Source organism: Ictidomys tridecemlineatus, chromosome 15 (genome assembly GCF_052094955.1).
Source record: "Ictidomys tridecemlineatus isolate mIctTri1 chromosome 15, mIctTri1.hap1, whole genome shotgun sequence".
NCBI lineage: Eukaryota > Metazoa > Chordata > Mammalia > Rodentia > Sciuridae > Ictidomys > Ictidomys tridecemlineatus.
Genome location: NC_135491.1, coordinates 7313037 through 7335593, shown reverse-complemented (window position 1 = coordinate 7335593; position 22557 = coordinate 7313037). Strand labels below are relative to the sequence as shown.

The 22557-nt window shown below is 54.6% G+C and overlaps 3 protein-coding genes across 10 annotated transcripts in view; 1 reads left to right on the top strand and 2 right to left on the bottom strand.

Moving 5' to 3' along the window:
• Window positions 1-1884: 1884 nt before the first annotated feature.
• Ntn5 (netrin 5) lies at window positions 1885-11126 on the bottom strand. 5 transcript variants are annotated; one of them, XM_021734152.3, is made up of 8 exons: window positions 11004-11126; window positions 9914-10045; window positions 9392-9640; window positions 6736-6924; window positions 6415-6564; window positions 6033-6086; window positions 5781-5861; window positions 1885-4487 (listed from the first exon to the last, which is right to left on the bottom strand). In XM_021734152.3, exons 2-8 carry the CDS (start codon window positions 10023-10025, stop codon window positions 4129-4131), a joined length of 1194 nt encoding a protein of 397 aa, XP_021589827.1. In that variant the 5' UTR covers window positions 10026-10045; window positions 11004-11126; the 3' UTR covers window positions 1885-4128. The 5 variants fall into 5 exon arrangements, with proteins under 5 accessions (XP_021589827.1, XP_040134740.1, XP_077887847.1 ...); XM_040278806.2 differs by having other exon boundaries at window positions 9392-10045; XM_078031721.1 differs by lacking the exon at window positions 9392-9640.
• Window positions 4448-20964, top strand: LOC101974321 (galactoside 2-alpha-L-fucosyltransferase SEC1). The gene is made up of 3 exons (XM_040278808.2): window positions 4448-5590; window positions 16919-16988; window positions 18658-20964. The coding sequence occupies exons 2-3, from the start codon at window positions 16982-16984 to the stop codon at window positions 19677-19679; spliced, it is 1029 nt and encodes a 342-aa protein (XP_040134742.1). The 5' UTR covers window positions 4448-5590; window positions 16919-16981; the 3' UTR covers window positions 19680-20964.
• The window catches only part of Mamstr (MEF2 activating motif and SAP domain containing transcriptional regulator), a 34832-nt gene continuing 26829 nt past the window's right edge, over window positions 14555-22557 (bottom strand). For 3 of the 4 annotated variants that reach the window (XR_013430644.1, XR_013430643.1, XM_078031722.1), the window contains one exon: window positions 18006-18277. Coding sequence is in view for 2 of the 4 variants with exons in the window: in XM_078031722.1 (XP_077887848.1) it covers window positions 18183-18277 (95 nt within the window). In the remaining 2 variants the exon portion in view is untranslated. Of the gene's footprint in view, window positions 14693-18005; window positions 18278-22557 lie in introns of those variants that run through there. The other variant, XM_078031723.1, reaches the window with a different exon arrangement.

Sequence of the window (22557 nt, the reverse complement as noted above, 5' to 3'; positions counted from 1 at the left end):
CCTGGTCTTAGAGACCCTGCATGTCCTGGCCACCCCCACGCCCCAGCCCCGTCTCTCTTTTACCATGCCAGGCCCTCTGGCCGCTGGACCTTTTCACAAACTGTTTCCTCTATCCGGGTCTCTGACCCCGCTTCTCTGCAGGGCAAACTTCTCTACCCTTCAGGAGTCCCTCCCCAGGAGGCCATCTGGCAATGCCATGAGATGGCCAGGGGCCTCCTCCACGCTCTGGAGGCCACCTGTGTTACCTCCATTATAGTGAATAGACAATCCGGGCTCAGTGCCCAGAGCGGGAGGAACGGCCAGGCCGGAGGTGGTCCCAGATGTGCATTTCATGCCTATTCGTCTCGGGCGCTGGGAACAAAGTGTGGGTCATAAGGAACATATGGGGCTCGGCCTGCTCTACACTTTCATCCCCTACCTCCTGGGCTCCTGGGTGGGAGGTGGCAGGGCCAGGACTCTCCAGGCCTGGTGGTTCCCACAGCCCCTCTGGACCTCCTCAGCCCTCTCTCCCTGCCCTCACCTCCCACTGCCTCTGGGAGCCCAGCAAAATCCTCTCCATCTGGGGATCCTCTCCTTTCCCGGGGGAAGGTGGGGCTCTGCATGTTTACACAAAAGCAACAAAGTCACATTCAGAAGGCTCTGACTCTGTGCTTACTGCTGTCCTAACCCCAGCCTGTGGATTAACTCACTTCATCCCCTGAATGCGCCCTATTATTATGATCCTCCCCATTTAACAGAGGAGAGCATTGAGGGACTGGGAGTAGCAGTGCTGGGATTTGGCCCCGGGCATCTGGTTCCAAACACACGGCTCTGTCCAGCAGGACTTCCTGTGAGGGTAGAAATGATCTGCACCGGGGCGGTCAGGATGCAGCCACTTGAAACGCATCTAATGCGACTGAGAAACTGAATTTGTAATTTTACTCCATTTCGATTAATTTACACTTACGGAGCTCAGTGTGGCTGCTGGCTACTGCCTGGGACGGTGCAGCTCTTGATGGCTCTGTAGGGTGTGACCACTGTTGAATCTTCTCACCTGTATGAGCTTCAGTTTTTCTGTCTTGAAGAGGAAGTTAGAGTTCTAGCTAAATCCAAGCACACCTGGGTTTGAATTCCACCCACACACACCTCAATGTGGAGCCCCCAAGAGCCTCAGTTTCTTCATTTGTATCCTGAGGATAACAGGCCCTAATTATTCCACAAATATTTATTAAGTACCTATTATGTCCCAGGGGCTGGAGTTACAGCAGCCAACAAAACAGACACACATCTGAGGTCAGGGATCAGGAGGTGGGATGGAAAGCCATGGCCAGACATTACCTCTCTCCAATCTTAGCCACTTTTCCAAGATATGCTACATGGCTGCTCTGCCAGCATCTCATGATGTCATAGCACACTCTGGCTTCTGATTGGTCAAAGGTCTGGTATTAGTGCAGGGACAGAGAATTATTCTAAATATCTTTTCCCTTGATACAAAAACACCCTATGCAGCTGAGTCCAGCATTAAAGCCTATATTCCCACCCTTCCTTCATCCAGTTGCCTGGATATATATGCAATAGCCGGAGCACTAGTTGCCACCTGGACCAGGGGGATTAGAAATGTTCTAAGGACAATAAGAAGGAAAACTGGAAGAGTCCTGGTTCCTGGACTATCTCCAGATTTCTATTATTCAAGAGGGAAACAGGACTGGGGATCTAGCTCAGTGGTGGAGCACTTACTTTGCATGTGGGAGGCCCTGGGTTCAACACCCGGTACTAAAGAGAAAGAAATAAACTTCATTTTATTTGAATCACTGTTATTTAGGGATTATTAGGAACACTAATGATACAGACAATATGAAGAACCATGTCAGATTTGGTTGGGTTATAGATTAGACCATTCATTGATTTATCCATTCAACCAAAATTTATTGTGCACCTATTATGTTAGCTAATTTTCTAGGTACAGAGATACATCCATGACCAAATTAGAATCCCTGTTCCCATGGTGCCCATGTTACAGTGGAACAATGACAACACAAAGAGTAAACAGATAAATACATTTCGGCTTACATGGCAGAAGGTACTTTCTAGATGTGATTATTATTTTTTTTTAAAGAGAGAAAGAGAATTTTTTTTAATATTTATTTTTCAGTTTTCGGCGGACACAACATCTTTGTTTGTATGTGGTGCTGAGGATCAAACCTGGGCCGCACGCATGCCAGGCAATTCAGTGCTTCCTCTGGTTGCCACATGATGTGGGGGTGGGGGTACCACAGGATGCAACTGATGACACACCATGGTGCATGACTCTCATCTGGGTCCCTGAGTGACTGAAAAACCACCCCTTGCCAACCGACATTGGACATGTACATGAGCAAGAAATAAACTTTCATTATGCGAAGCCGTCAGGTAACCTGATTAATGGAAGACTGTGGAAGCAGCTTGCTGTTACTGAGGAAGTGTGTCTCAGGCCCCGGGGCAGAGTGCGTTTGGTTTCTACAGGAACAGGAAGGAGGACAGTGTGGCTGCAGTGGCATGAATGAGGAAGAGTTGGAGGAGGAGAAGTCAGTGACATGGCAGGGGTAGATCGTATAGGGCCTTATAAGGCAGGCAAGGACTTTGGATTTGATTGTTGGGCATAGGAGTGATACAATCCGACTGCTATGCAGAGAGATTCTTCTGGATTTGCATTTTAAACTGGTCATCCTGCTTCTGCATGAAGAAGACTCTAAGGGGTAGCTGTGAGGGAGCAGTGATGTTGGCTTGAACCAAGGTGGTAGCAATGGAGGTGGTAAAAATGGTTGAATTCTGGACATGAATCTTGAAGGAGCGGATGGGACTTGCTGGTGGGTTTGGAACTGAACATGGAATGGTGGGTGAATTCCCAATTGAATTGACTTCAAAAGACAATGAAAAGGGCAAACAGAAGGGATTTATACAGTTTTCCTGAAACTTTTCTTATAATATCTCCCTAAGACTTCAGCTTCAGAGATACCCCCATCCTGGGTCTAACTGGAAGCCAAAGGTGAGGTGTGTCGTCCCACCCCCCCCCCACCCCCGCCAAAGGGGATTTTCATTGGTGGCTTGGAACTCAAATAGTTATCCCCTGGAGGCTATTTCTTCTAGCATCACCAGGAGCAAACCCAGGTTCCCTGGAGGACTAGCAGCCTAGCACCGTGTGACATGACCCGTCCTACTTCCCATTTGCTGAGAGCCTCATTTTTGTCTCATGGAAGAAAAATGTTATTTCCAGGTTCAAATCCCTAAGACTCCCTCCAAGTACCTCCTCAGTGACTCTGCAGAAAAGGTCACTCAAATTTGAAGAGCCTGCTTGTGAGTGCAGGGACAGAGGTCTGAGTGTCAGGGAAGGTGCTAGGCCATGACAACCTTCCATCCCTTAGTACTTTGCTTCCTGCCTTTTTGGCCCCACCCCTGTGGCCTGTAGGTGCCCCACTGTTGGGCAGGGATAGAATTCTGCTTAGCACCGAGTGATGTCCTACTACTCTGCAGCTCTCAGGAAAGGGTCCAGGCTGCACTTGAAGCCCAGGTGAACCCATCAGAACCTTCTTCAGACATTCACTCAAAGTCCCCTTATTCCTTCCTCAGAGACTATCCAGAGGTCCCTCAGAAATGAAAAATTACTAAATCTGGAACTTTCTGGAAATTGGGAACCATGGTCCCTTTTAAGGAAGTTAAATTTCCCGCCTTTTCCAGACACGCCCCTCTTTGGGCCTGTCCTTAACACCCGATGACGCCACAGGAGTTCTTTCAGGGGATTGGCCACTTTGTCTCAGGGAGCCCGGGGATAACTTCAGCTGGGCAGATTCCTCAAGACCGTCTTCATTTGCCCCTAGAGACTCTCCCAGTACAGATCTGGGCTCTGAGGACGAAATTCCTCAAGATTTGAGACTTTATTGTGGGTAACTAACTGCTTGTGTCACAAGTCAAACGAAGGGCCACGGGACCAAAATCCGGCTCAGGCGCCTTCTGGTGAAAAATCTCCTGCGCCTGCGCGTTGCTGGCGCGTGCCGGTGACGTAAGGCGCTCCGTGGCTTCTGATTGGCTCTCTCAGGACGCGCGCGGCTGTGGAAGGCTGCGTGGCAGGTTCCGCATTGCTGGGCGTCGACGCCTCGCGCGCCCTGGTTAGTGTTAAGGCCTAGGGTTGGGTGAGGGAGGCTCCAGGCCGCGGCAGCCCCCTGCACGCTCCTCCTGCTGTAGCCGCCTCAGCGGCCGGGCCCAGCGCGGCCTCCAGGGCAGTGCGAGGCCGTAGCGATCTAGGACGAGGCGCTCGGGGTCCGGGTTTCCGGCCGCGCTGCCCAGCAACAGGTAGTCGGTGCCGGGCTGTAGGCGCAGGCAGCCACAGGCCAGGTCGGCGCCGGGCACCCAGACGTCCTGGCCGCCCCGTTGCACAGGCCGCGCCCGCTGCTTGTACACGGCCAGCACCCTCACGGCCAGCCGTCGCCATGCAGGGCCGGCCGTCTCCAACGCCAGCACCTGAGCGTGCAGAACTGCGGGGAGGGAGGTGTCAGGCGTGGGTGGTGCAATGGGATCAGCCTGGTCGGGTGGGCCCGGGGCGGGGGTGGCCTTCCTGGATCATGGGAGAGAGACCTTGACCCCTTAAAGGTGAGAGGACTGGACGTGGCCCTGGGTAGTGAGGGTCAGGCCTGCCCCAGGAGACACAGTCCAGGAGCAGGGGAGAGATTAGAAGGGAGCGGGTTAGGATTTACAAGGTGGATTCCAAGATTAAGGTTGGGAAGGGCCAGGCTGTGTGCTGCCCAACAAAGGGGAGGCCAGATAGGGAAAGGATCCTGGCTGGGAGCCTGGGGTGTGTTGGGACAGGCTTTGGGGGTCATATTAGAGGCAGCAGATCTAGGACTTATATTGAAGGGAGAGTGGATGGGGAAACCTACAGTAGGTGGGGCTCGGGACAAAGCAGCAGTTCTAGTTCTACTGTATTTAATGCAGTAGGTTTAGAAGGTATCAGGAGAGAAGCCCTTGTGCCAGAGGGGTGTTGCCAGGGGAAGGACTCTGGGATGAATTTGAGTAGATAAAAGGGTGAAGTTAGTCCCTGAAATCTGAGGGTTGAGATCACATTAGTTGTAATTTGGGCAAGTATGAGGTGGGACAGTGTTGAGGGCTGGGTCTGTGGGGCAGGAGATCCCTGTAAGAGGGGAGGAAAAGGCCCAGGTGAACCCATCAGAACCTTCTTCAGGCCTAGGACACTAGTGGCCAGAGCATGATCTTGAGGGTGGAGGAATCCTGGATCCTCTACACCGGGGGAGATAGAAGGGGTTGTTCTGGATTTGTGGGCTGAGCTGAACTCCTGCATGTCTGTGAGCTGTTACCTGAGGTCATCAGCCCCAGCGTCTTGGGACTAGTGTGGGCTAATAGATTAGTGAACCAAGAGGTGGGCTTTTATGGGGACCCAGCAAAGGCTTAGCTATCTGGAACCCTGAAGAGAAAGGGAAGGGGTCTGAGATAGGTAGAACAGAGCAGGGGCCCTTTCACTCAACCAGTTCCTCTTGCCTTCTATCCCTCAGAGATGTTGGGCTAAAGAGGCGGGTGAAACTCTGCAAGCCCAAGAACCCAGGAGAAGAGGAGATACAAGAAGGTAGTGAAGACCCCTTCCTCACTGTTCCTCCCCCCATTCATGTCCCATCAGATCCTGGATTGGGAAGGGCCTTAGAATTCAGTTCCCCTTCCATTTAAGATGAGGAAATTGAAGGCCAGAGAGGGTGCTGCCTGAAGGCAGTCGTCATGTCATCTGGACAGCCATGGCCCCCTTTCCCCCCAGCACTCACCATAGTCCTGCTGGCAGTACCTCTGAAGGCTCATGTGTACTCTGGTATCCGAAATATTGCAGTAGTTTTGACACTGAGGGTCTGGGGAGGGTCAGACTTCTGAGGCCTGGGCCACAGCCTTCTGCACCACCCATCCTCCAGTCCATCTTGATTGACAGCCGGGGTGCCCTCACCCCTGGTGACTCTGGGTCCCAATCAGTCCATCCCTGACCCCTCTTGCTGCCTAGGGATCTCTGTGCCAGCCTGCCTTACCAGAGCTGGAAGCACCAGGTGTAGTAGCAAAGATGGTTGTTGCTTCTGGAATTCCTGGGAGACCAAAGGAGAAATTTAATTTAACCTCTTAGCCACGCTCCCCAAGGATTCCAAGCATCCCTTGCTCTCTTCTCCCAGGACCCAGGAGTCTGGACCCCTACCCTTCTTCTTTCAGGACCAGAAGTTCAGGACCCTAACTCCTTCTCCCTAAGACTAAAGAATCTGGAATTTCAGGATTGTATTCCTGAGGCTCAGAGTTTAGTCTCCAGCCCCTGGTTCTTGTTTCCTAAGGTCACTTGTCCCACTACATTCATCCACTGAGATCTGGACTGTCTCCTCCCCTCCCCATTCAGGACTTGTGGCCCTGACCCTCAGGACTCACGCTGGCAGGGCATCCGAGGGGAGCGGCTCTGCTGGTAGCCAGGACCACAGCGACTGCACGTCAGGCCTGTGACCCCTAACTTGCAGGAGCACTGCCCACTGGTCTGGTTGCAGGTGCCTCCTGTTGCCCCAATGGGGTGGCACTGGCAGGCTACATGTGGAAAGGAACTGGGGACATGGGGTACCTGGGACCCAGATGCTCCTTACCAAATCTGCATGCCCCTCCTCCCCAAGACCCAGGAGTCCAGGTCCCAGCCCTTCCTCCCTCAGACCCAGGAGTCTAGGCCCTGCATCCTTGCCCTCTGGGCCTGGCCACACTCACCCCTGCAGGCCTTTCGGCTGGTGATAGGCTGGCTGGGATCCCTCCAGAACCCTGGCTGGCAGTAGTGGCAGTGTCGCCCAGCTGTGTGGTGGCGGCACCGTTCACAGACACCCCCACTCCGGCCACCAGACAGCCTGAACAGCTCAGAGTTGAACCGGCAGCGTCGAGCATGCTGGTTGCAGGAGCAGGCTAGAGCGAGGGGGGGGGGCACATGAGGGCCGGGCTCTCTGTTTCCAGCCCTCTCCCCACTGCCCTGCCCTCAGGAAAGGAAAAAAGAGAGGGTATGATATAAAAGACGCAGCCTGGAGCTTCTGAGTGAGCCTGGGTCCCAGAGCATCTTCATTCTCATTCTAAAATGGGATATTGGTCCAGAAGTGGGTGAGCAGGAGGGGACCTGGGGACTTCCTGAGTGGCACTGTGAAACTGTGGTGCTAAAAGAGGAAGGGCAGCTCTGGGTGGGCAGTGAGCTCAGACGCTGTCTGCCTCTGATTGTGTTCCAGAGCTTGGTTTCCTGGGCTGCAGAATGGCATTTGTAGTGTTTATTTCATGAGGCTTACGTGAGATAAAGCAGATAGAAAGTGCTTAACTCGGGGCTGGCACAGAGCAAGTACTTGCTGATGAGTGCTTCCGCATGTCAGATGCCAGGTGCTAAGTGATTGATGTATTTCATCCCCAAAGGGCTGTGAAGCTACCACTATCATCATCCCCAATTTGCAGATAGGAAAACAGACACAGAGAGGTGAAGTCTCTGCCCCAAGGTAGCACAGCTGGGTGGTAGTCAGAGGCAGGATTTGAACCCAGGCATCCTGGCTTCAGAGGCTGTGTTCTTAGCAACCACACTCGGGTGCTTCCATGTGGCTCATCTGAGGACAGTCTATTTTGCTGGTGGCATTTATCAGGTTTTTGAAAGCAGTAGCCCTTAAGCCTTACTGCTTTAGGAATTACCAGGGCCCCATTTTAAGAAAACAATATAAATCCAGGGCCCACTCTCTGGGCAGCTGCTGGGCTAAAGATCTGTATTTCTGGTGAGCACCCCAGAGTGCGCTGTTGAGGCAGGAGGTGCCTAGACCATCCTTGAAGTTACCTGGGTTTAAGGGGGTTGAGGGGCCTGCTCTGTCAGGTGCCTGGGAGTCCAGGAGCCGTGGTGCAGAGCTGGCTGTGTGTTCTTTGAGAAACGACTTGCTCTGAGCCTTGGTTTGCTCCATGTCTAGTGGGGATCTCCACCTCTGACTCCCAGGGTTTGGGGGTACATGAGAGGTGTCATTGCCACTCAGATTATCTGACTTGAGGGGAATCACTTCACCTTGCACCCCGCCACCCGGGAAACTCGGACCTGGGGAGTGGGAGTCTGCATGCCATGTCTGTAAAGCTGCTGCTCAGCCCCAGGAGTTAGCCTCACCTGTCCACCCACCCCACACCACAGCGCTGTCAATCTCTCACCCAAGTTTGGAGGGCAGTGCCCTACCCAGCCTGAGTGGCCATTCGGAGGGACAACCTCCCAGCTCCTGGGCCCAGAATGAAGCCTGTCCCACCCTCAGGACATGTGAGTCTCCCTTGCTCACTTCCCTGAGGGGGGCTGATGGAGCAGGTCAGACTTGGCTGCTTCAGAGGCCCGGTGGGGCTGCCAGATGGAGGCCCTAGTGCAGTGGGGAGCAGAGAACTGGAACATGGTGGTCTCCTGGCCCCCAGGGAAGTCTCTAGTAGGGGCAGAAGAGGGTTGGGAGCTGAGGCCACTAGGATGATCTGCTGGTACAGTATGTCCCACGCATGGAGGTAGGGGACTGGGCTCTACCCAGGGTCACAGTGGGGTGGGAAGAGCTGACCAGGTCTCTGAGGAGGGGCCTTGACCTTAGAAGCTGCAGCCTGGGAGCACCTGAAGGGAATGGGCATCAAGGAGAAGCTGGGGGTAATTATCGGCTGGCCCAGTGTGTGGTAGCTTCTAGGAAGGTGTGACTCCCTGCGAAGGGTCTCAGCCCTGCTCCTTGCTGGCACTCAGACTTGAAGTCAAGTGACCTGTCTGTCCCCTTGGGGCTCTCCTTCCTTTGCCAGGGAATGGTAACATGGCAGGTGCTCAGGAAGCTTTCCTTGTGCCAGGTGTGGACTGGACTCTGCTCTGGAGACTTTTGTGTGTCAGTTCACTGGATTTCCACTTCCACCTTAAGGAAGCACTGTTACTATTCCCACTTTTCAGCGGAGGGAAGGAAGTGAGACAGAGATGTTAAGTCACTTGCCCGAGGTCACACAGCTGGTAAGCAGAGGAGCTGGGTTTCACGCCCAGGCAATCTGGGCTGCCGAGACTGGGCTTCTGTCTGCCACCCTAGAGCACTCAGGTGACAGCACCCAGTGGGAGTTTGGCAAGCGGGAGCTGAGGCCCTGGACTTCCTGAGCTTGGGTCCTGGTTCTGTCACTCATGGTAGCTGTGTGTCTTTGTGCAAAGGACTCCCAACCTCCAGCCTTGCCTGCTCATCTAGAAATGGGCTTGATGCCACGCTGAGCTGGCACGTTTCGTGATTGTTGTGAGGTTGGCTGGAGTCAGGAAATGTCCCTCTGCCCAGTCTACTACCTGAGCACCTGCACCCAGCCAGGGATGGATGAGAGCATCCTGTGCCCTTGGGGACATAGGACCAACAAGTTGCGAGGGGGCCCCAGGACTCACGCAGGCAGGGGTGGGGGTGCCGGGGCGTGGCAGGCCTCCAGGGCCAGTCTCGGTGGGATGGGCGGCAGCTCTCGCACCCTGGGCCGGTGGTGTGGTGGCGGCAGCGGCAGCGCGGGGGCCGGGCACGGGCAGCACAGCGGGCCGCATGGCCATGGCACTGGCAGCGGCCTCTCACGCCAGCTGCTGCCAGCCCTGCTCGGCCTCCAAACTCCACACGGAGGTGGCTGGCCACCACCCTGGCCTTAGGGCCTGGTGGGGAGCGAAAGATGACCCTCTCAGGACCCCCCAAAGCCCCAGGCCAGGCAGGTCTGCGCCACAGAGGCCTCCAGGGACCCCCTGCAGCCCAGGCCGCAGATAGAACTAGGGCTGGGGGTCCTGGGGTGCAGAAGCGCAGGCTGACAGACGTCAGGAGGAAGGGGCCATCCAAATCCAGGGTCAGACTGCCATTGCAGGTGGCCCCAGGGCCAGGACTAGTCCCTGGGGAAAGGGTACAGGACTGGGGGCAGGAGGCTGCTATGCCACCTGTCAGCTGGGTCACTGGTGGAAGGCAGAAGCGAGGGCGTCCCCCTGGATCATAGCATGGGTCCGAGGTTGCCCGGCTTAGGAGGAACAAGAGGGCAAAGGTCACGGGCATGATCCCAGTAGAGCCAGCACCTAGGAGGAGAGGTGGCTGGGTGGGACCTCAGCCATCAGCCTCCACCCTGCTCCCCAAGGTGCCCTGGGGAACCCCAGCATTCCACCCCAGCCCTACCCAAATCCCCTCCCCGATTGCTTTGAAGCGAGGAAAATAGTTCCATCTGGGGAGAATCACTGTTTACATAACCCAGAGGGGAAAGAACGCAAGCAAAATCGAGAATTTTGCCTGAACTAATCCGTAGCTTAACACCCCAGAGTTATCCGTCAGTGTCGAAAGAGCAGGGCCTCTGGGGAGTGGGTGAGGGGTGGACCAGCAGAGGCCACAGATGTGGAAACCCAGAGAGGGACTAAGGAGAGACATGGGGAACAGGGCTGGGGAAAGCAGAGAGAGAGAGAGAGGACTCAGAGACAAAGAAACAGAAAAAAGACAGAAGCAGAGACAGAGAGATGGGTGGAGAGACCCACGGGAAGGTCCAGACGTGGGAGGCAGAGACAGGACAGGGCTGGGCACCCAGAGTTCACAGGAAGGTGGGAGATCCTGGGGGCCAAAGGGGCAAGCAGGTGACACGCTGGGACAGCCATGGACAGCAGACAGCCCACAGGCCTGGGGTGGGGGTGGGCAGAGCTGGAGGTGCCCCACCCCCCTGCAGGGGATCAGAAGCAGCAGGGTGGGGGATCTGAAGGGCTGAGGCCCCAGCCCACAGGGATCAGAGGGAGGCCCTTTCCCATGTGGGGCCCTAACCTTGTTCTCCACACCCTGGGCACGGAGGGGATTATCACCAAACACAGGCCTCCCTGCCACCCACCCCCAGCTCCTTAACCCTTTCTCAGCCACCCCAGTGCAAAGCCATAGAGGAGCAAAGGGCAGGATGGTGGCCTAGGGGTGGGTGGCAGCCAGGGTCTCTCTGGGGCTGAAAATTGGGTCTGCAGAATCCTGTGGGGCTGGGAAGGCAAATGCTTGGGTTCCCTGGAGTACCTGGAGTGGGATTCTGAGGTTAGATTTCTGGTACTTTCTGATCATCTCATCCCACCAGCCACTCTAGGCCTCAGCGGGGCCCAGGAATCAGAGTCCCCACACTCTCCATCCGTCCTCAGGTCCCTGGAGCAGATGGGGGAGCAGATGTTGGGGGTGGTGGGTAATGAGGGAGCAGAGACAAGCGGGAGGGTGGGAGAGGAGGGTGCCAGATGCCAGATCCCCCTCGGGGAGCAGAAATCCAGACAGACCCCAGGGCAAGGCAGGAGCTGGGAAGGACTCAGCCCTCAACTGGCCCTTCCCTTCTCTCCCGAACACCAGCGCCCGGGGAGCAGCCCACTCGGAGTAGGGATCTTTCTTGGGTTCCTGCCTGGCTCTGAATCCACACCCAAGCTGGCACCTGGGCTGGGGTCTCTGGGGCACCCTTGGTGGGAAGCTGCTGTTGCCATGCGGACCTGCCTCCCCCGCCCCGGACTACCGACACTGTCCCCAGTGAGCCTGGCGCCATTTTGCTCTCGTGGCAGCTCACTGGGCCCCTGGGCCCCAGCCTTGTTAAGGAACCCTCACCCCCTTCTCACCCTGTGTGAGAACATCCCCCTTGCTAGGTGGTTCAGGGAGTCCTGCCTTCTGGCCCTTAGCACCTGGGGAACCAGGGTGTGGGTACCCTGGTGCTCCTGGGACACAGAAACCAGCCCCTGCCTGCGTGGTGCCTGCTATCACATCCCCACATTTACCCCTGGGGGCCTGTAGCCCACCCCACCCTTCAGAGCAGGTAGGTCCAATGGGATCCCAGAAGACCAGCCGCTGCCTGGCTTGGGTAGTGGGGTCTATGGGGACCCAGGCTTCCCTCCCTTTGTGTGCACCCCATCCCAGCCTCAAGCCCTGTAGTCAGCCAAACCTGCAACAAGAAGAGCGTCCTGTAGTCGGTCCCCACTGCGCTGCCTTTGCAGGAGCTCGACTGGCCGCGGTGGGCTCTCAGGAAGGAGTGACGAGTAGCTGTGCTCAGGCCAGGCTCGTGGGGGTTCTGGGCGGGAGCTTTGAGCAGAGCCCGCAGAATCCTACACCACCTCCCCCACCCCCGCCGCCCTAGTCCCCTCGCCAACCACAGCCACACTCTCCCCACAGGGACCCCTGCCAGCCACAACACCGGAGACCATGTGGGACCAGAGAACCGCTGCCCCTGGTGGGTCCACAGCTGGGCGGCCCCAGGCAGGTGGGTGGAGGAGGCTCCAGGCAGGTAGGATGGGTGGCTGGGGTCCTGGGTCCACTCCCACTTGCCCCAGCCTACCAACTCCCCAGGGCGTGGCTCAGCTGTGTGGCGCCACGGCTGCAATTTGGGAGGGCTGACCTGTGGGCTGTTCAGGCTGAGGTGGGGCATTGGCCATGGGGAATTCTGCTGACCCCAGCCACCCCTCCTCATCCTTGCAGGAACCTGGTGTCGCCTGTGGGCTAACAAAGCATTGAGGTCAGTTGCTTTCAAGTCCTAAAAATCTGTTCTTGGAAGGATCAGGTCAGCTGCAGGGAAACTCAGAGAACTCAATGCCTGGGATGGGAGGGCGGGGAGAGCAGTGGAGAAGCAGAGCACCTCAGGCCTGTGGGTTCTGGGGGGGCCTAGGAGAAAGTGGGGAGCACCAGGGGCAGGGCTCAAAGACTCCCCAGCAACAGGGGGCCTTGATCCCCAGCCGCTTTTGTTTTTAGATTCTTGTGCAAATGTTGAATTGCCCATGTGAATGGTGGTAACTAGAAAAATAAAGTTTTCTAGCTTCCCTCTGGGGAAAGCAGAGGCCTCCAGTCCCAGGATGGTGCTCAGCGTTGGCTGCTCCTTGGCCTTGAGGACCCTGGCATTTGTTGTGGCTCAGCGGGGCTGTGCCTGACAGGTATCAGGGTACTCCCTGCCCCATGCTGTTCTGGGGTGGGGTGCAACCACGATTCTGGTTCTGGGTGACCCTCAGGTACATAATCCAGGAGGATCAAGGGCAGGGACATCAGATTTAAAAGATGGGTGTTAATTCCTAAAGCTGTGAGGAGGGATTAGCTTCAAGAAAAATCCATATCCGATTGGGGCCAAGAGACCCCGTCAGAGGGGGCCTTGTGGAACCTGGGCAAGGGATGCGTGAGAGACAGAGTGGCATATTGCAAGAGTCATGACTAGCTGATCAAGGAGTCCTGAGCACGCTCCTTCTGCTGCCCGACAGCAGGACGGGCAGTGAACAGTACCTCCGGGCGCTGGCCCTCCAGAGGTCACCTAGAGACAAAAGGCACTTTCTTTTGAGCACTTTCTTCCTATAAACTCCTAGAGGGTATCAAGTGCTTCAGAGCAAAGGCAGGCCAGGGGACCGGGCCTGGCAAGGACACATGTGATCCCAGCGACTCTGGAAGCTGAGGCAAGAGAGGGAGTGTTGGAGGCCCGTCTGGGCAACCTAAAGAGACCCTGTTTCAAAATAAAAAGGGTTGGGTATGTGGCTCAGTGGTAGAGTCCCCCAGCCTCTGGGTTCCATCAAGGGGGAGGGGTGGGGTGAGGGGAGAAGCCAGCAAGCAGGGGGTGGTTGCTGGGGTGGTGGGAGTCCTATAGGTTTCAGTGGGACAACAAGGGAACATTTGGGTTGAGGTCTGAAGGAGGCAAGGGCAGCCCCTCTGAGTGCTGGGACAGGAGCCCTGCAGCCCCGGAAGTGCTGGTGCACAGGGAGTCCTGCTGTAGAGAGGACTCCGGAGGCTCAGGCCACCTTGGTTTTCCTTGTAGGACAAGAGGTCCCTAAACTCTCCTCCCGGTGGGCCTCCTCCTTCCTCCTTTGTTCTTAATAGCTGCAGTGCCCCAGGCCATTAGAAGCCCTGAAGGCTCCTGCAAGACGGGAGGAGGAGGGGATGGTCTAGAAGCCTCCAGAGCCCAGGAAACATCCCCGAGCTGGAAGACTGAGGTGCTCCCTTTGGGACCTTCACCCCCTCGGCCCTGCTGCGAGTGTCCAGACCACGCCCTGTGTGACACCCGCAGTGGATCTGGGTTGTCTTGTTATCAGACATGGTATTAGTGTTGAGCTCAGAAGAGGGACATCTGCAAATAGGTGCAGTCAGTTCAGGGTAGGTGTTGGCACCAGATGGCTCAGGTGGGTCTCTGCCACCCTCCACTGACATAGGGAGCAGGACAGCAGGCTAGTGTGTGTGGGGGTGTCCTGGTTGTTGAGACTGACAAACAGCCATGAGGGGGAGCACAGGAGATCCCAGTAGATGGTGCTCAGAGGGCCCCCTCAGGGCAAGCAACGGGGTTGGAGGGCCCCAGCAGCATGTCGTCCACTTGGTGCCTGACCAGCATTTACAAAGAACTTCAAGATGCAGCAGCAGGATGTCAGACTCCACCAGGGAGCCTTTCTGAGCACGAGGCCATGGGGCTACTCTGGCCACACACCATGAGGTGGCCCTGGAGGATGCACTCTGGTCCTGAGTCAGTGTCTCCTCCCAATTGGCCCAGGCTCTGGTCCCCACTCTGCTGGTGCCAGCCTGGGACTCACCTGGGGCCTGGCTGCAGCAGCATTAGCTTCTCTCAGTGGAAGAACCTTGAGTTGGGCGGGTGGTATTAAAACAGATGGGACGAGGGCTGGGGATGTGGCTCAAGTGGTAGCGCGCTCACCGGGCATGCGTGCGGACCGGGTTCCATCCTCAGCACCACATACAAAGAAAGATGTTGTGTCCGCTGAAAACTGAAAAATAAATATTAAAATTCTCTCTCTGTCTCTCTCTCTAAAATAAAATAAAACAAGACAAGGATCCTATTAAAAAATAAAAGAAATAGATGGGACAGAATTTTCATCAGCTCAGAGAAGAGAGGCTCAGATAGATTTAATTTGCTTTTTGGAATGTGAAGCAGCCAACAAAGCATTTCTTGTGCATCTCTCTCTCTCTCTCTCTCTCTCTCTCTGTGTGTGTGTGTGTGTAGAGGGAAGAAGGAGTCATGTCTCTTGTAAGAGCTTACTGACCTCTTTGGGGAGCCATATTAAACTTGAGGCATTCAGAGAGGGCCAACAATGTTCAGATTTCCCAAAGGGCTCAGACTAATAAAGGAAGGCGCCCTTGCATATAGGAGGATGAGAACGGAGGCAGCCTGAGGAACTCCAGAGCTGGTCAGAAGAGTGAATGAGGGGAGAGAAACAGTGGAGCTGGGAGTGAAGACTGTGGGTGGGAGCCCTGGAGAGAGGTCATCTATTCCTTCAGAGGGACAGGGAGCCACGGTCACAGAGCCCAGTCAAGTCTAGTGGAGCCAGGGCAGGACCGACCTGAAGGCCAAATGATTGACTACAGTGACTCGGTGCCCCAGCAGTGCCAACGCCAGGCAGATACCTGAGGGACATGAAGACCACACACGCAGAGCTCACACAGGAGCCTCATGGACATACGGGACAGCGACTGGAGTGCCCACCAGCTGAGGATGACCAGGCAAGATAGGGCCCTCAGAGCCGGCATGTTCTTAGCCATCACAGAGCAGTGAAGCACTGACACAGGCCACCTGGGTGGGCCTGCAGAGCTCGAGGGCACCAAGTGGAGGACTCCAGACACAGACCACGTGTAGCCTACGCTTTTGTTACACGAAGCCCAGAATCAGCAAGTCCACAGAGACAGGAAAAGAGAAAATCCAAAGCACCTTAGTTGGAGGGGACGGCAGGAGGGTGGAAGTGAGGTGGTTAAAGGTGTAGGGTTTCTTTTGGGGATGATGTAGATATTTTTTTTAACAGAGTTTTATTGATTTACTAGCAATTTTAGTTTTTTGATGGACACAACATCTTTATTTTTATGTGGTGCTGAGGATGGAACCCAGCGCCCCGCACATGCCAGGTGAGCGTGCTATCGCTTGAGCCACATCCCCAGCCCTTGATGTAGGTATTTTAAAAGTTAGAAAACATACCGAAAGCTGTGAAATTGTGCAATTTTTTTGGGGGGGGTAGTACTGGGGATTGAACCCAGGATGCTCTACCCCACGCTTTTTAATTTTTTACTGTGAGATGGGTCTTGCTAAGTTGCTGAGGCTGGTCTCTAACTTGCAATCCTCCTGCCTCAGTTTCCAGAAAAGCTGGGATTATAGGCATGCACTACTGTATAAAGCAAAATTATACACTTTATTTTATTACTATTCTAATTAGTTGTACATGACAGCAGAATGCATTTCAACTCATTTTATACAAATGGAGCACAACTTCGTTTCTCTGGTTGTACATGATGTAGAGTCATACCATTTGTATATAGAGTAATGGGGTAATAATGTTCATTTCATTCTACCATCTTCCCCCCCATACCCCCTCCCCTCCCCTCACTCCCTATTCCCAATCCAAAGTTTCTCCATTCTTCATTTGCCCCACCCTCCAATTATGGATCAACATTCACATCTCACATGTTGGCAACATTATGGATCAACATTCACATATTGGCCTTTGGTTCTTTGGGATTGGCTTATTCCCTTAGCAAAATACTCTCCAGGGGCTGGGATTATGGCTCAATGGTGGAGCTCTCGCCTAGCATGGGCGGGACCCGGGTTCGATCCTCAGCACCACATAAAAATAAAGGCATTGTGTTGTGTCCATCTATACGTAAAAAAATAAATATTTTAAAAAAGATACTCTCCAGCTCTATCCATTTACCTGCAAATGCCATTATTTCATTCTTCATTAAGGCTGAGTAATATTCCATTGTGTATATGTACCACAGTTTCTTTATGCATTTATCTGTTGAAGGGCACCTAAGTTGGTTCCACAATTTAGCTACTGTGAATTGAACTGATGTAAACAAAATTATACACTTTAAATGTATGTGATTACATCTCAGTAAAGTGATTACCAAAAAAAGAAGAGGGTTGCTTACTGCAAATCTACATTTTTTTATTTTTTAAGAGAGAGAGAGAGAATTTTAATATTTATTATTATTATTATTATTTTTAGTTCTCGGTGGACACAACATCTTTGTTTGTATGTGGTGCTGAGGATCGAACCCGGGCCGCACGCATGCCAGGTGAGTGCGCTACCGCTTGAGCTCTATCCCCAGCCCTGCAAATCTACATTTAAAAGCTAACTATATTCTAGAGGAAGGAGGTGGCAGTTGCTAGTCCCTTGGGTCCTGGGCCAGAAACCAGCACTGTGGTACTTTTACCATATTTGACTGGGTGAGGCCTGCAGGAGCCTATCCAGATCCAAAACCCTCACACCTGCTATCAGCAACAGGAAACACTTGGCACTTAGCATTGTGGGTGCCTTGGCTAGTCCCATGTTATATAAGGAGGAGACTGAGGCCCAGGAGGTCAGAACCCAGCTGCACTCAGGGCTGCTGGCCAGCAGGGGGCCGGGCCTGCCAGTGAACTGCCTCTGCTCAACCACTGGGACGCGATGCGCTAAGGTGGTGGAGCAAGGATTCCTCTCCTTGGTTCTGTTTGCTTCTCTGCCTCTAGCACAGTTGTCTGGAAGTATTTATTTTACAACATGTATGAGTTTTTCTGTGTGCTTGAACTGAAGTATATTACAAAGGCACAGAAGTCCTCTGGCTGGCTGGACCAGGGAGCGGGCTACATTCCCAGTTCCCCAATGGATGCTGAAACCACAGGTGTGCCCAACCCTAAATGTACTGTTTTTTTGTATGTACATAGATGCCTGTGATGAAGCTTGAGTTTTCTAAATTGGGCACAGTAAGAGATGAGCAGCCATAGCTAACAAGTAGGACAGTTATAACAGTACACTGACACAAGAGGAGAATGTGACCTGTCTCTACCTATAACTGCCTTATTGTACTTACTTACACTTGTTCCCTTAAAAGAAGCCTTCTGTGGCTTCTCTTTGGCGTATCTGAACTGTCGGCACCACTGTTCTTGCACTTCGGAGCCATTATGTAGTGAAATAAGTGTGACTTGAACACAGGTGCTGGGATGCTGACAGGCAGTCCCTGGTGACTGACAGGTGGGGAGCTTCTCAGTGTGAACACGCAGGACAGAGGGAACAACTTGGCAGAGTGGGAAGGTGAAAGGTTCATCATGAAATCTAAAGTTTATAAATTGCTTTTTTATTTTTATGCTAGGGATTGAACCCAGGGGTGCTTATCCATGGAGCCACATCCCCATCCCTTCTTATTTTTTATTTTGAGACAGGACCTTGCAAAGTTGCTGAGTCCGGCTTTGAACTTGAGATCCTCCTGCCTCAGCCTTCCAAGTCGCAGGGATTAGCAGTGTGTGCCACTTTGTCCAGCTGAATTGCTTATTTCTGGAATTTCCCATTCAATATTTTCAGACCACATTTGACCTTCAGTAGTCAAATCTGTGTAAAATGAAAGGAGAGAACCACTGTATCACATTTAATTCTCATGCAACTCCAAGAGGTAGTGCCGTCAGGTGGGACCATAGAACTAGCTGCAACTGCAGGTAGAATACGGCTGGATATTAGTATTTCCAAATGGTGGACCTACTCACACTAATAGGTGAGAAAAGCTTAAGAGGTACAGGAACTTGGCCAGTCAGGTGTGATGCTGGTAAGGGCCTGGGCGGGGCCTGCGCTTGCGGGAGGACGCCCCATTTGTGCTGTCAGGCTTGCGCATGGCGCTTCAGACTGCCGACGCCTGGGGATCCTGAACTGGAAGCAGTGAGCGTGGCTTGCACCCCACTCGCCCCTCCTGACTCTTGTCCTCTCTCTCCCTGCAGCCAAGGGGTTTGGAGCCACCTGCCCCTCCCTCTCCACCTTCTACTTCCTTTTTGTTGTCTTTGTGGTGTCCACCATCTTCCACTGCCACCGGCGCCTGGCTCTGGTACCTGCCCCCTGGGCATATTCAGCCCAGGTGGTTGTGGTCCCCAGACACCACCCCCAGGAGGGCATGTTCACTATCAACTCCAAAGGCCGCCTGGGGAACCAGATGGGCCAGTACGCCACGCTGTACGCCCTCGCCAAGCTCAATGGACGGCCCGCCTACATCCCCGCGCAGATGCACAGCACGCTGGCCCCCATCTTCAGGATCACGCTGCCCGTCCTGCACAGCGCCACGGCCCGCAGCGTCCCGTGGCGGAACTACCACCTCAACGACTGGATGGAGGCGCAGTACCGCCACATCCCAGGGCGCTATGTCCGCCTCACGGGCTACCCCTGCTCCTGGACCTTCTACCACCACCTGCGCCAGGAGATCTTGCAGGAGTTCAGCCTGCACGAGCACGTGCGCGTAGAGGCCCAGAAGTTCCTCCAGGCCCTGCAGGCCACGCAGGCCTGGCGGATGACCTTTGTGGGGGTGCACGTGCGCCGGGGGGACTACATTCGTGTCATGCCCCAGGTGTGGAAGGGCGTGCTGGCCGACAGAGGCTACCTGCAGCAGGCCCTGGACTGGTTCCGAGCCCGCTACCGTTCCCCCGTCTTCGTGGTCACCAGTGACGACATGGCCTGGTGCCGGCAGAGCATCGACAGCTCTCCTGGAGACGTGGTGTTTGCTGGCAACGGCCTTCAAGGCTCCCCCGCCAGGGACTTTGCGCTGCTCACGCAGTGCAACCACAGTATCATCACCGTGGGCACCTTCGGGATCTGGGCCGCCTATCTCACAGGTGGGGACACTGTCTACCTGGCCAACTTCACCCTGCCCAACTCCCCCTTCCATATGGTCTTTAAGCCACAAGCGGCTTTCCTGCCAGAATGGGTGGGCATTGCTGCGGACCTCAGACAGGTCCAGCAGAGCAGCCTTTAGGCCTGCTTAGCTCTCCCTGTCCTGGGCCTCTGGGGTGTGTTGTGGAGGGGGGAATTGCAATTCAGAATGTCGGAGTCCAGGTGGTATTTGAATTTGCCTTTTCTACTTCATAGCTGAGTGACCTTGGACAAATGTCTTCATCTTTCTGTGCCTTAGTGTGACACCTTGAAGATGAACGCAGGCAGAACTTAGCAGTAACACATGAGAATCCACAAGTTCATGTAGGGCTCTTGCTTATGAATCGGGGGATGTGTGGGTATGGGAAGGTCCTGGTTGCTGAGGGCCAGTGGACCATACCCACTCGCCAGGTATGTGGCCTGACGAGTGCCTGGAGCGCTCTCACACAGAACCTTACTTTGTTGCAGCACTGGTAGCATGGAGTCCCCATGTTCCATATCAGATCCTAGGGGGTTCTGTGGAGGCCATTCCTGCCCTGGAGCTCCAGGAACTCAAGGCTTTGCATCCATGGGCCTTCCCATGACGGAATGCAAGGGATGGCAGGATGCAGTACTGGGTCTTGGAGGTGTCCTCAGTGGGGAGGCTGTTCCCTTGCAGGGCGGCCGATCCAGGGCGAGAATGCCTCACCTTGGCAGCCCCGGCCACAAAGACTCGGGGTGCACATTGTCATGGGTGACAGCCTGACCCTAAAGGGCTATGGAGACCAGACCACAGCCATCTCAGCAGCTGCCTGCAGATACGGTGACTGGCAACAGACGCCTCACCCCTGCTCTGCCTAAGCCCCTGGGACCTCATTGCCACTCTGAGCAATCCCAGCGTGGCCTGCCCAGGCCTGTCTTCCATTGCTGTAACTGAGGGTCACAGAGTGGGAAGAGTATAAAGAAGGCAGGTTCTTGAGGCCCCAAGGCCTATAATATGGTGCTGGCAACTGTTTGCAGCCGGGTCATGACATGGCAGGACTGAAGGTCCTGGCTCAGGTCTGCCCTTTTGTGAAGCCATGGTCCCCTGGGATTGGCCCTTTGTCCTGTGACCTCTTACCTCAGTTGCCTTCCAAAGGTCCCACCCCCAGGCTCATAGCTAGCTTAACTTCCCCACTCTCCTCCCTCACAATGAGGAGTAACTTGCCACCCAGAGTCTTGGTGGGGACATTCCAACCATAGCACAGACAGAAGTGGGGTTAGGTGGCTACACAGCTGGTTTTCCTGTATTCAGTGTTGTTGTTGTTGTTGTTAATAGGAATTTTATTTTTACTTTTTTCCCACATTTATATTGGTGCATTATAGTTGTACATAAGTTCAGTGTATTTTAAAACATGGAGATGCCAGAATGTTATTGGTGTAATGCTCCTTTATGGGTATTTTAAAAATCATAACAAAATCATTTGAATTCACTTAAAATTCCTACCAGGTGCCCTGGTTTAGGGACCATCTCTGTCACTTTCTTTCCTGCATGACACCATCTCCAGGTGTTTGACTTGCCATTCTTGGGCTCACTTCCAGAGCCCAACCCCTCATCCCCATGGAGTGCTAATGTGCCTTCTCAGAGTCGTCTTGGGCCTGGCTCCTTCCTTCCGTCCTTGACAGGGTGGTCAGGTGTGGCGTTGGCTATAAAGTGGCTTGGGCACGGCAGGTCTCTGCCACCTCTTCCCTGCCACGTGGCAAAGCACCCTGAGACCTGGTGCTTAAGACATGGACAACACTTGCTTTCTCACGCGGTCTCTGGGGGGCCGAGCTGCGCGGCTGTGTCGAGCAGCCAGGAGATGGCCCTCCAGTGTTAGCTGGGCCGGGGATCTGCTCCCATGACTGGAGGGTTGGTGCTGGTCCTGGACATGACCTCTGCCAGCCACTTGAGTGTCCTTGCAATGTGCAGCCAGTTCCTCCAGAGCCAGGAAGCTGCAGAGGCCTTGGTGACCTAGCCTCAGAGGACGTACTGTCACCCCTGCCCCATCTGTCACTCCAGACAGCAGCTCCGCCTCCACGTGGGAGGGGACTGCACCAGGGCCTGTATCCCCCAAGTGGAGGTGGGGTCCTGGAGCTTGGTGATTCAGCACACCCCGGCTCAAGCCACAGATACCGATTGTCTTACAGTCATGGCGGACAGAAGTCCAGGTGGAGGGTGAGCAGGGCAGCTCCTCGCAGGCCCAAGGCAGGATCTGTTCAGGCCTCCCTCCTCGCCTGTGTTGTCCTCACATGTCTCCTGCTGTGTCTTCACATGATCTGCCCTGTGGGTGTCTGTCCTCATCTGGTTTCTTATGGGGACACCAGGCTGGATCAGAGCCCACCATAGCAACCTCATTTAATTACATCCCATGACCCCATGCTAAGGTTCTGGGGGCTGGGGCTTGAGATTTTGTGGGGACACAATCCAGCCATATGGTGGTCTTCTGTGATTCCTAGCTGGTTCCCTAGGGTCCCCTTCCCTTTTCCCTTCATCCTCTCAGGACTGGCCCTCAGCAACCAGGATCTTCCTCACATCACCCTTGTGGAGAGACTCCAGCAGGAGGGAACAGGAATCTGGGGTCCTGACCCCTGGGTGAGGGCTGTGCCCGGATTCCCCCCCCAAGTAGACACTCATATGCCACCCCCTGCTGACTCCTCCACTTCCTCCAACTTGCCGCATTCCTAGAGGCCAATCGATGGCACCTGTGGCCCTATGGCCACCTGTTGTGTTGGGTCAGCGGAGTCCTGTCCAGAAGTGGAGCAAGGAGGGACAATAAGGTCAGATTATTTGGTCTCCCAAGGATGGTCACCACTTCCCACGGTCACTGGCCCTCTGGAGCTGTGCTGCCTCGCTGACCTGCGATCCTACCCGTGCTGCTGACACCATACTGTGGAGCTCAGCCCAGGTGGCCCAGTCTGAGTGTTCCTTGTACGTGGATCCTGATCTCACAAGATTCCCACGTTGACATTCTTACTGGGAC

Coding starts and splice junctions, on each gene's coding strand:
- Ntn5 (XM_040278806.2), bottom strand. CDS start 10,025: ATGCCCGTGACCTTTGCCCTCTTGTTCCTCCTAAGCCGGGCAACCTCG. Junction 6,565..6,735: donor CAGCCGAAAGGCCTGCAGGG/GTGAGTGTGGCC, acceptor TTCCACATGTAG/CCTGCCAGTGCCACCCCATT. Junction 4,488..5,780: donor GTACTGCCAGCAGGACTATG/GTGAGTGCTGGG, acceptor CCCTCCCCGCAG/TTCTGCACGCTCAGGTGCTG.